This window comes from Suricata suricatta, chromosome 4 (assembly GCF_006229205.1).
Source record: "Suricata suricatta isolate VVHF042 chromosome 4, meerkat_22Aug2017_6uvM2_HiC, whole genome shotgun sequence".
NCBI classification, from domain to species: domain Eukaryota; kingdom Metazoa; phylum Chordata; class Mammalia; order Carnivora; family Herpestidae; genus Suricata; species Suricata suricatta.
This window is the reverse complement of record NC_043703.1, coordinates 112,482,548-112,493,905: the sequence shown is the minus strand read 5'-3', so window position 1 is coordinate 112,493,905 and position 11,358 is coordinate 112,482,548. Positions and strand designations below refer to the sequence as shown.

Genomic DNA, 11,358 nt, shown 5'->3' with positions numbered 1-11,358 from the left:
AGGGCTAAAGGAAGAACTAGGAGACTGTGTTTATATTCAAATGTTAGGAGTGAACTCAAGCCTAAGAACAATCCTAGAAATGGACTATATCAGTATCTGATGAGTAGCAGAGATGGTTGGATGGAGAGACAGCCCTAGATGTCTACTTGGGTTCCCTTCTGGAAAGCCTCTCATTTCAGGCTGTCTATGCCCCAACATTTTTCTTGGCTTAATCCCTATTTCTTTTTGCCAATTAAATGTTGTCAGCATATATCGGTTTCACCAGTGTCTACTCTTTGCACAAATTAGACATTTAGTGACTGTTGGCCACTGGAGATGGTATCTAGTCACATCAGTTTTATAAATTCTGAGCTCTTTGAACACAGTGTTCACATAGCTGTCCGTTACCTCTACCCTCCACCGAAAGCCAATAGTTCTTGGTTGATAGTCTGTATCTAGCACACTGGTCAGTGTCCCAAAGGACTGTCTTTGTTTAAACTTTGCAAGGTCCATTGGTTATTTTAGTCTGATGCAGTCCACCTCTTCAGTGGCCGGCACCCCTGTGGTTTTAAGATCAAGATCCACGCTGGACTTACTCCCATTGTAAGAAGACTTCCAATGCAGCAGCATGATCTTTTTGAAGTACTTGATGGTGTTGTTCTTAACGGTCACGAAACATAGGGTGTTGATCATGCTGTTGCTCATGGCGATGCACTCGACGACATAGAAGGCAGTAAGGTAGTGCTTCTCCTTGACAAACACAGTGGGGAAGAAGTCACGCACGATGGTGAAGCCGTAGAAGGGTGCCCAGCACACCACATAGGCAGTGAGGATGCACATGAGCACCAGCACTGTCTTCCTGCGGCAGCGCAGCCTCTTCCGGATCTGCTCCGTCTGGAAGCCTGGGACTGCCTTGAACCAGAGCTCCCGGGAGATCCTGGCGTAGCACAGGGTCATCGTGACCACAGGGCCCACGAACTCGATGCCAAAGATGAAGAGGAAGTAGGACTTATAGTAGATCTGCTGGTCCACTGGCCAGATCTGGCCACAGAAGATCTTCTCTTGGCTCTTGACAATGATGAGGACAGTTTCCGTCGTGAAGTAGGCTGAAGGGATGGCAATGAGGATGGACACCATCCACACCAGGGCAATCAAGCCAGTGGCTGTTTGATACTTCATCCGGGGTCTCAGCGGGTAGACGATGGCCAGATATCTAGTACAAGAACACAAATGGGTTCAACCACTGTAATGAGGAAGGGCTGTATGGTGATATTGTTTTTGCAATATGAGAAGGTGAGAACAAATGGCACATGTGGAGGAAAACAACTATGTGAGCTTTTCCAGAAAGACAGACTTGAGTGAAAACCCCAGTTTTACCCCTTAATAGCTGTTGCAACCTTGGACAAATTCTGTTCAATCATTCTAAGTCTTGGTTTTATTGCCTGCAAAAGCATTTGTTTGTTTGTGCTAATGGACACACAATTGTTGGCACAGCTCTAGACATGATATATACTCAATAAATAGTAACTATTATTAAATGTAGTAATAATGCCTCCCATTGGTTTCTGGCCTGGCACTATTCCCAAGTCTTTCTTGTTTCCAAGGCCATTTATCCTAATTACCCCACAGTTTAGAGCTAAGAGGGTCTGATAATTCCAAGGAGTTGTCAGGAGAACTTGCCCTTTCCAGTGGAAGCAGTGGGTAAAGTCTTCAATCTATGTTTTTTAAAATATTGCTTCAAAGGTAAAGGAAGAGCATGTGACCATTTACCTTATTGTCCAGGTATAAAAATGAAGCCTGGAAACAGATGACTGATTCTCTCAAGGTCATATACCACAAGACCCTTGATAGAAAACATTTAACCCTATCTCATGGTAGATGGGAAAAATCAATCAAGAATATACATGAATGTTATTTCTTCGACCACAAAGCACCAAACAGTGAAAGATGTTGCTTTTGCTCTTTCCCAAAAAACCACACTGCTGTGACCACAGTGGTCCAGGAACGAGGAGAGAGCACTTTCTGGGGGATGTGAGTCATTTACGTGGTATGAAAGCCTCCTTCCCAGAGAGAGAGTGCATACTTATGCAGAAAGCTCTGGTTTCCTGGAAGGCCTTCCCTGTCTGGCAGGGGGTAGAAGTTGGAGAAGGAGAAAGATGAGGAGTGAAGTGGGAGAGAGTGACTAAGTAACGCTGGAAATAAACACATTCTCACGTGTCCATAGCTTATCCCAGGTAGAGCCAAGAGCAAATGTGAGAGAAGCCTGAAGGAAAGCCAGACCAACTTTATTTCCTTTGAAACCAATCCCTTTTAGCTCATTGTTCTTGGGATTTTGATTGGAAGAGGGGGTTCATTCCTATTTTCCTTCCTGGTTATATTCCTGCTATTTCTGTCCCTCCTCCCCTAACACAGGCAGCCAACTTCATTGACCGTCATTTGGAGAGTTTACTGGAGTGAGATTCCTGCTCTCTTCTACAGATGTCAGATGAAGTTGGATGGGTTGGGTCCACCCTCTGGACACCCAGCATGCTGCTTGACATGCTGTGCCACCGATGACAATCTCTGGCCTCCTGCCAATCTCCCAAGTGCTGAAGCGTGCAATGGGAATGTCTGTAGGGTGTTGGCAATACTTCTGTCAGTGCACGTGTATGGGCCCTTCATAACAACCACAGTGCTCCTGCTATATTAAGTGCACCAAAGTTGCTCAGACTCATAATAAAAAACTAAGAGTTTAGTACCTCTGCTATTACTCACTCTCTCCCTCTATCTGCCCCACCATGATCTATTGATTACTCTGTCAAAGAATATTTCCATATTTATACTTGTTTACCATATGAATTTTCACTATATAATTCTATTCCATCCTTTTTCAATAACAACTTCCTATGTATGATGTTTCAAGGTCAAAGTGTTTTTTCCATGAAAAATAGGAGAGAATGCCAATCTAGGAGTCAGAAGACCATGAATCTAATCCCAGCTTTGCTACAAACTTGTTATGTGATTTGAGTCCTTTATCTTAGCCCCGTGGGCTCAACTACCTCATCTGTAATATGGGAATATCACCTGCCTCGCCAACCTCACAGAGATACTGTGAGGCTCTAATTAGACACTATGAGGGAGGGAAATCAAAAGACTCTATAAAAATCTGCTTTTTGCTCCTTTTCCTGCTTCTATTCTTGCTAGGCACAACACTCCCACTTTACGCGTGCCTCAGAATGCAAATAGTGTATGTCTTCCTTGTAAGGGACAAGGAGTTAATGATTTCTTCAGACTAGATAGCACCTAAGAAAGGACCAGGTGAGAATGACCCAGCAAAGCCATCATATACATATTCCAGACCACCTGCTCTAAATATCTCGATGGGTCATTCAAATAACACCTGGGCCCTGGTCTTTGTTCTAACCAGTTTCTGGAGGCCTGAGAGGGCACATCCAACAGACAGCCATCCCCAATAAAAACCCCAGACCCTGAACAAAGGAAAGACTCTCTCCTTTCCTTCCTGAGTCTCCCACTCTAAACCTTCAGTAAACTCTGCTTTCACCTCCTGCTGGCTCGCATTTGCTTAATATCCCATGTGCAGCCGGGGACCCTGTTGGCTGGCCCTGCAGGACCCCTCCTGGGTCCTCAGATCCAGCCTACTTGCATCAACTGCACATAAACAACCATAGGCTACTACCATACAAGAAATGGTTAGCAACCCAAAATGTGCTTTTTCAGGGGCGCCTGGGCTCAGCCAATTAACTGTCTGACTCTTGATTTTGGCTCAGGGCATGATCTCACAGTTCATAGGTTCAAGCTCATGCTATCAGCACAGAGCCTGCTTGGGATTCTCTCTCCCCCTTTCTCTGCCTCTCCTGCACATGCTGGCGTGAGCACGCTCTCTCTCTCTCTCTCTCTTTCTCTCTCTCTCTCAAAATAAATAAACTTTAAAAGTGTACTTTTTTTCAGAGCTATTTTGTATACATAGCATTTTTTTTACCTGTTATTGCCAAATACTTCATTTTCAAGTTCTCTGCTACTTTTTATTTTATTGGATCTATTTATTTTTACATAAAAATTAATCTTCAGGATAATCTGTGGCTTCCCATCAGATGTTTATTTCATCTTGGCTCTCCCTGCCTTCACCCCAACTCCATCCCCAGGGTTAGCACCAGGAGCTGTGCAAGAGTCCTTCCAAATACATTTGCCAAAAGGAAAACTGCAAAAACAGTTTCAAGGATGCCACCAGTCTTGGCTGTGCTAGGATCAGACCTCCAGAACTTTAGCTTTAGTAATACGTGCTTATATTTATAAATTACCTTACAATTTACAGAGCATTTTCAAATCAATTTTCTTATTACACATCCTCAAGTCTGTTGTACAGGTAAGCTTCAAATATGACTATTTCACAGATGAGCAAACTGAGGTTTGCAGAACAACCTGCCAAAGGCCACCCAGCTAGAAACTGACAGAACCATGGTCCAAACTCATCCATATCTTGCTCCAAATCCAGTAGGGTTTCTAATATGACATTTGTCCCCTCCCGTTCGAATCAGAGCAAGCAATACCCCTTTTTTCTATCCTCCTGGCATCCTAGCATAATCCTAGCATCATTTTCCTCTTTTCTCTCAATTTCTCAATCTACCTATTGATGTTCCAAGAAAGAGTTGGGCCACTGGCAGCTACTTTCTCTGCTTATGCGTATGCCCTTGGCTTGCTCTGTGTATCTACCATTATAATGGCTCAGGTCCAGATCCACCTAGAGCCAACATTTCCCAGAAAACAAAGAATAAAAGTGGCTGGATGAAGAAATATCCAGGCAGTGATTGTGCGATGATGGCGAGCTCGGTGATTAAACAAGGAGTACTTGGTACCCAGGACCCAGCCTCAGATCAAACCATGGAAATGGTGTTTACAGAAGCTTTAGGCCAGTCATGAGACGGTCAGGGAATTCAGGACCCACTCCTCAGGCTGGTCAGTCCAATCAGTGAACTCACTGGGGAGGATCTGTGCTTCCTACTGCTCAGCACAAGTGCTACTCAAGCCTTAGCTGGCCCCAAGCAGCAGAAGAGAAGAGTGGTCAGTGGGCAGGCTGACTAGCTATTTCCCCTGTATTCTGGATAAAGACGGGAGGGTCCTCCAGTATCCCACATGCTCTGGGATCTATGGTTTCACATCAAGGCCAGTGCATGGGTCTCCACATCCCAGGGAAAACCCAGACCATGGGGGACAGAGTTCTCTGATAATCTTTTTCAGGTCCCTGCTTTATCAGGTTTGACTTCATATAAGATTTTGAGATCTTCTGGAATTTGGCCCCTATCTTTTCTGATCTCTACTCTGCTTATATTCCTTGCCCCCAAGGGTTTCTTAGATCTCCCCAAGGGACCTGATACCTCAAGCATTCTCATCTCATCTTTTGCAAACTCTGCCTACCCTCATGGAAAACGTTTTCTTTGCTAATTACCATGTGTTTAAGGCCAGTTAAATGTCCACCTCCTCTGCGAAGCCTCCTCCACCCACTCTAGTATACAATGACCTCATGCCTCTGTAAATCTCATTAAAAAATTTTTTTAAGGTTTATTTATTTTTGAGAGAGAGAGAGAGAGACAGAGCGTGAGCAGGGGAGGGTCACAGAGAGAGGGAGACACAGAATCCGAAGCAGGCTCCAGGCTCTGAGCTGTCAGAGCTGGAATGGGGCTGGAACTCACAAACGGTGAAGTCACGTTCTGCGCCCAAGTCAGATACTTACCCAACCTAGCCACCCAGGCGCCCCTATAAATCTCATTTAAAATTTATCCTTTACTTTATGTTGTTTCCTAAGTGTTATCCACCCTCCCCCTCCCCCTCCAGATGGTAAGCTCCTCGAGAGCAGGGATCCAATCTTACTTCTTTTATAACTTTTTGATGTCAGTGAATTCGGGGCACCTTGGATTCTAGTAAAACTTCACTCTCAGCAAGTGCTTGGCACTGGATGAATAGAAATGGAATGAGCCATCGTGACAGTTCTCAAAAAGACTGCAACCTCTTTTGGAAACAGGACACAAATGTGTTTACCTAATCTGAGACTGGGAGGCAGTCTGAGGCTCAATAATAAAAGGTTGGAAGTGCAGGCAAAGGGGTTGGAGCCATATTTTGTAGACAATGGAGTTAGTAAAGGTCTTTTGAGCAAGAGAGGGGAGACAGGCACAAGACAGAAGATTAATTTGGCTGCAGTCTTGCTTTCTTCCCTCAGGCCACAGGAGCCTTTTCTCTGTTCTTAGAACCCTTCATGTTTGTTCCTGTCTTGGGCCTTTGCACTGACAATTTCCTTCGTCTGGAATGCGTTTTCCTAATCTTCCCAAGGCTGGCGCTTTTTTTTCCCCAAAGTTCCCTTCACATGTCTTCTCCTCAGAGACACATTTCCTGATGACATACCTGGGGTAACTCCCACCCTGCATCACTCGAGATGTTCTCGTATTTGTCTTTTTTGGTCTGAGGATTTCTCATGCTCCGAAGTTACCTTGTTCGTTTGCCTGACCGTTAGCTCTCTCAAAGGCAAGGGGCTTATTTGTCTTATGCAGGGTCACCTCCCCAGGACTCGAACAGTGTCTGTCAACAGTGTCTGTCGCATCAGAGCTGTTCCATAACAAGGAGCTGCTTGAATGAAGGAAAGTTTAGCATGGATTGTGAGGGGTGGAGCTGTGGCCGAGGGGCAGAGCCGAGAGACACTGAGGCAAGGAGCCCATGCGGAGGCTCTGCCAGCCCAGGCCTGAGGGAACAGGACCAAGTTAGCCGTGAGCACCAGCAGGTCCTGTACAGGAGCCGTGCTCGTGTAGAGGAAGAGCCGTGGGGCCACTCACAGACGCACACAAGGTGGAAGATAGATAGTTCTGCTCTGCCGTACCTTCACAGCTGCGTTTCTTAGAAACCCTGTGTTGTTTTTTTTTAATATCACATCCTAAAACAACCACGCCAGTGAAAATGAAAATGTCAGCCAACTGAAAACATTCATTAGTTTTCCTGGGTTTGTTTTATTGTTGTTGTTGTTCCTTTTTTTTTAATTATTATCATTTTTTTTTACTGTTTTTATTTATTTTAGAGAGAGAAAAACAGCATGAGCAGGAGAGTCAGAGAGAGAGGGAGACACAGAATCTGAAGACAGGCTCCAGGCTCTGAGCTAGCTGTCAGCCCAGATCCTGATGTGGGGCTCGAACCCACGAACCACCGTGAGATCATGACTTGAGCTGAAGACGGATGCTCAACTGACTGAGACACCCAGGTGCCCCTGTTGTTCCTTTAAGAATTATACTATTTGGTGCTTACTCTGGCTTAAGCCTTATTCTAAACGATTACACATATTACTTCATTTAATCCTCAAAGCAACCCAATACATTAGGTTTTCTCATTATTCCCATTGTATACATGAGAAAATTGAGGCAGAGAGATGTTAAATAGCTAACGTAAGGCCCTACGGCTGATAGGTGCCACAGCAGGGGTTTAAACCTGGCAAAATAACCACTAACGCTACTCCTGCATGTTCATTAAATAATTATAAAGGTATTTTTATAACTGTAGTCCAGTTGGTATATTGAGATAAAAAGGAGTTGCGCAAGGGGGCGCCTGAGTGGCTCAGTAGGTTAAATGTGTGACCTCAGCAGGTCATGATGTCACGGTTCTCGAGTTCCAGCCCTGTGCTGGGCTCTGTGCTTGCAGCTCAGAGCCTGGAGCCTGCTTCAGATTCTGTGTCTCCTTCTCTCTCTGCTCCTCCCCTGCTCACTCTCTGTTTCTCTCTCTCTCTCTCAAAAATAAACAAACATTGAAAAAAACTTTTTTTAAATGAGTTGCCCAAAACTAACCAAACAGAACCTGAAAATCACTGATCAAATACTGAACAACACATGAGATCAGACAAAAGTCAATAGGTCCTGCACCGTAGAACTGAAGTTAGATAGTAAGAACACATAAAAATAAACGGAAGGAAAGATCACAAAGATGAGTAAGGGAACGTCACACCTTGAAGCAGCTGGTTAGTTGGTCCAGGCCACTGGATGGCTTGTGCAGGCAACAGTGCTTCCCTTCAGTGTCTGAGTTCAAGTTTCTAATCACAACCCCACTGTAAACAATTGCAGTCCCAAGATGCAAAGCATGTTCTCCAATTAATCTTTCTTATTGTATCTAAACTACATTACATAAACTCACACTACACGAGAAGTGCCTGCAGGATTTCAGACAGCTGAGTTTGGTATAGAAGTAGTGTATGAAGGTGAAAAAGTTCAATAGAACAAGGTTGATTGACACAGAGAATTACCTCTTAATGTTCAAAATAACCCGGATCCTGGCTCCTGTCCCTCTTGAAGCTACTCCCTCCTGCAGTGTTACCCCTTTAAACAAGTGGGCCCCTACATCGTAAAATGGATGTTACCCAGGAGCAGGGCCCTGGCCCAGCGAGGGAGCACTAACGTACCCCACTTTTAGAGGCTGAGAGCACCCCCTCTGCAAAGATGTCTTGCTGGAGTGAAATTTCAGGAAAGGGTCCTCTATGCTTTCAGCTTCTATTTCAGGTTCCTGGGACTCTTCCTTGACAGCTCTGAAGGGGACTTAGGGACAGATATTCAGTTTAACTGGGCCCCCTCCTCATTGGCCCAAGGTCTGTTTCTGGGTGGATAAAATACCGTGGGAGGACCCGTGGAGGACCCTGGCCAAAGTAACCCTCTGCAGGGGTAACAGCTCTTAGTACCTCCTACAGGTGATGGGGCCAGGCCTGCTGAAGTTGCTAACTCCCTGACAGTCCTCCTGGGAGAAAGGAGGCTGAGGCCCCAGCTCACAATGCCTTTAAAGCCAAGTTCCTTCTCTATCTCCTGTCCTGGAGAGTGGCCTGTTTCCAGGTTATCCAATCTCTGGTTGTTCTGACTTTGGCTTCAGAAAACAGGTTCTATCTGCTGTGTTCCTTCCCGGAACACTGCCCTGGATGTCCTAACAGCAGGGGCAGCTAGCCTCCACCAGGGCCCCGAGGCCATGAAACAGGTCGAGCATCAGTGCTCCAGGCTCTCTGGGTGAAGGGACAGAGATGTGCTGTTCAGATCCGAGCACATGGAGGCCCTGACCCTCAAGGTGCCTGGGTCTGGACTGTACCGAGGTGTTTTGGAATGAGTGTCAACTTTGGGCAGAAGAGCTTGCAAAGATTTTCCTGAGGGAACAAAAACTACCCTGGTGCACTGGCACAGGTGATTGTCCTAAATGAAAAGACTAAACATAACAGAAGAAAGATTTTCATAGACTGCTCTTACTGGGTTTATTTCCCATCACTAGAAACAGATCTTCTATACTATCACATGCAAACTTATGAAAAGGAGCAAACTGATTAATGCAACAACTATAAAGAACAAGTCTACATTTGTTCTCTCTTTTCTTTCTTTTCTTTTAAAACAAATCTGTCAATCTTATTTTAAAAGAAACCGGTTTGCAACAACATGATGGAACTAGAATGTACCATGCTAAGCAAAGTAAGTCAGAGAAAGACAAGTACCATATGATTTCACACATATGTGAAATCTAAGAAACAAAACAGATGAATCTAGGGGAAGGAAAGCAAAAATAAGATAAAAACAGTGAGGGAGACAAACCATAAGAAACTCTCAAATACAGAGAAAAAACTATGGAGTTGCTGGTGGGGTGCTGAGTGAGGGATGGGCTAAATGGATGACGGACATTAAGGAAGACATTTGTAGGGATTAGCACTGGGTGTTATATGTAAGTGATGAATCACTAAATTCTATTGCTGAAATCATTATTACACTATTTGTTAACTAACTTGGATTAAAATTTTAAAAAAGAAAAGAAATTGGTGTTTGGGGTTGATGTTGAGGATGCTCATGGTTTAGTAGAGAAAAATCTTCCTCAAGATTTCCAAGTTAACTCAAGAGATGCTTGCCTGGAACTTAAACTTGAGCCTCCACACCTCTTCTTACCTAGGTATCTCTAGACCTTGAACAGATACATCTAGGAGCATGTCCATAGTGAAGGACCACAGGCCCTTCCCACTGCCCAACTCTAGGGAGATCTGCTACCTGTGCCTGCCACAGCTGGAGAACTAGAACTCTCCTTACAGTTAACAGGCCAACTTTTGAACCCCCACGCATCTGCGTCTACGGGAATACAGATATCTCTCATCAATCCACACCTGCAGTAAAGGAAAGTCCAATTCCGATGCCCCTCTCCTTGTTGTCTCCATCACCCCCTTCCTTACTCACCTGTCGATGGCAATGGCTAGCAGGGCATTGGTGGAGACGTAGAGAGAAACAGTGCGCAGGTAGTTGACAGAGGCACACATGACGTGGCCATGCTCCCAGGACAGCTGGCGCACCACATAGTAGTCCATCTCAAAGGGGCAGCAGACAATGGCCACCAGGAAATCAGAAATGGCCAGGTTGGCAATGAGCAGGTTGGTAAGGTTGCGCAGCTTCTTGTAGCGGACCAGAGCAGCAATGAAGATGAAGTTGCCAATGCCACAGACCAGCATGATGCCCACTAGGGCCATGCCAATGACGATCTTGGCAGCAAAGAAAGTTCGGGAATTGGTCACGTCCTCATCTTCATCCAACGGCAAGTCATAGTCACCATAGCTAAAGTTGAATGGGAAGGAAGCAGCTTGGGCTCCGTTGGGGGGAAGCACAGAAAGGAAGTTGGTGGAGATGTTGGTGGCATTCTTATCCATGACCCCTGTGGTGATCTCCATCTGGCCAGGTAGTGCTCTGAACAACACTGCTTAGAATTCCTCTGGGGTGATGTGTGGGAGGCTGTCTTCCCTCTCTGCTTACACTCAGCTCTTCCTTAAGGAATCAGAGTGTCTTTGCCAGCATCCTTGGGGGACAGTATCCAAGCTCCATCCTAAGCATCTGAAAGACATACAAACAGTTGGCTACATATGTGAGTGAACTTGGCCAAATGTAAAGCTATCCTGTAACCCAAGCAGACCCATTAGCCACCTGCTCAGAATGAACATTGAGTGATGGAGTGGAAATAAAGGAACCAGGGAGAGAAAACAAATGAATAAAAACCACATACCCACTCATACAGGTAAGGCTGGATTGCTATAGAAACTCAGGCACTGGCTGAGTTTATTTCATTTCCACTGAAGATCTGAACTCTTGCAATTTTGCTCAAGGACCAACGTTGAGTGTGGGGAAGCTATAGAAAATGAAAGCGATCTGGTCCAAATGCCACTCCTTGTCCTAATAGCTTGAACTTTGTCTTTGTGAAACTGCCCCATTCTGTGACTTAAAAGAAATTATTCTGAGTATCAGCAACCCTGTCTGAGACAACCCTGTCTGTCCCCACGAGTGGATCTCCTTCCTCTGGCAAAACCCCAGAGCCAATCTAGTAGCCCCCTTTCTCTCTCCTCTCTAGGTTTCCTGTCCCCAC

General features: G+C 45.2%; 1 protein-coding gene across 1 annotated transcript; it reads right to left on the bottom strand.

The window, feature by feature from the left end:
• Positions 1 to 314: 314 nt before the first annotated feature.
• On the bottom strand, positions 315 to 10,672 carry PROKR1 (prokineticin receptor 1). Its single transcript, XM_029936250.1, has 2 exons — positions 10,188 to 10,672; positions 315 to 1,192 (listed from the first exon to the last, which is right to left on the bottom strand). The coding sequence occupies exons 1-2, from the start codon at positions 10,670 to 10,672 to the stop codon at positions 496 to 498; spliced, it is 1,182 nt and encodes a 393-aa protein (XP_029792110.1). The 3' UTR covers positions 315 to 495.
• Positions 10,673 to 11,358: the final 686 nt, after the last annotated feature.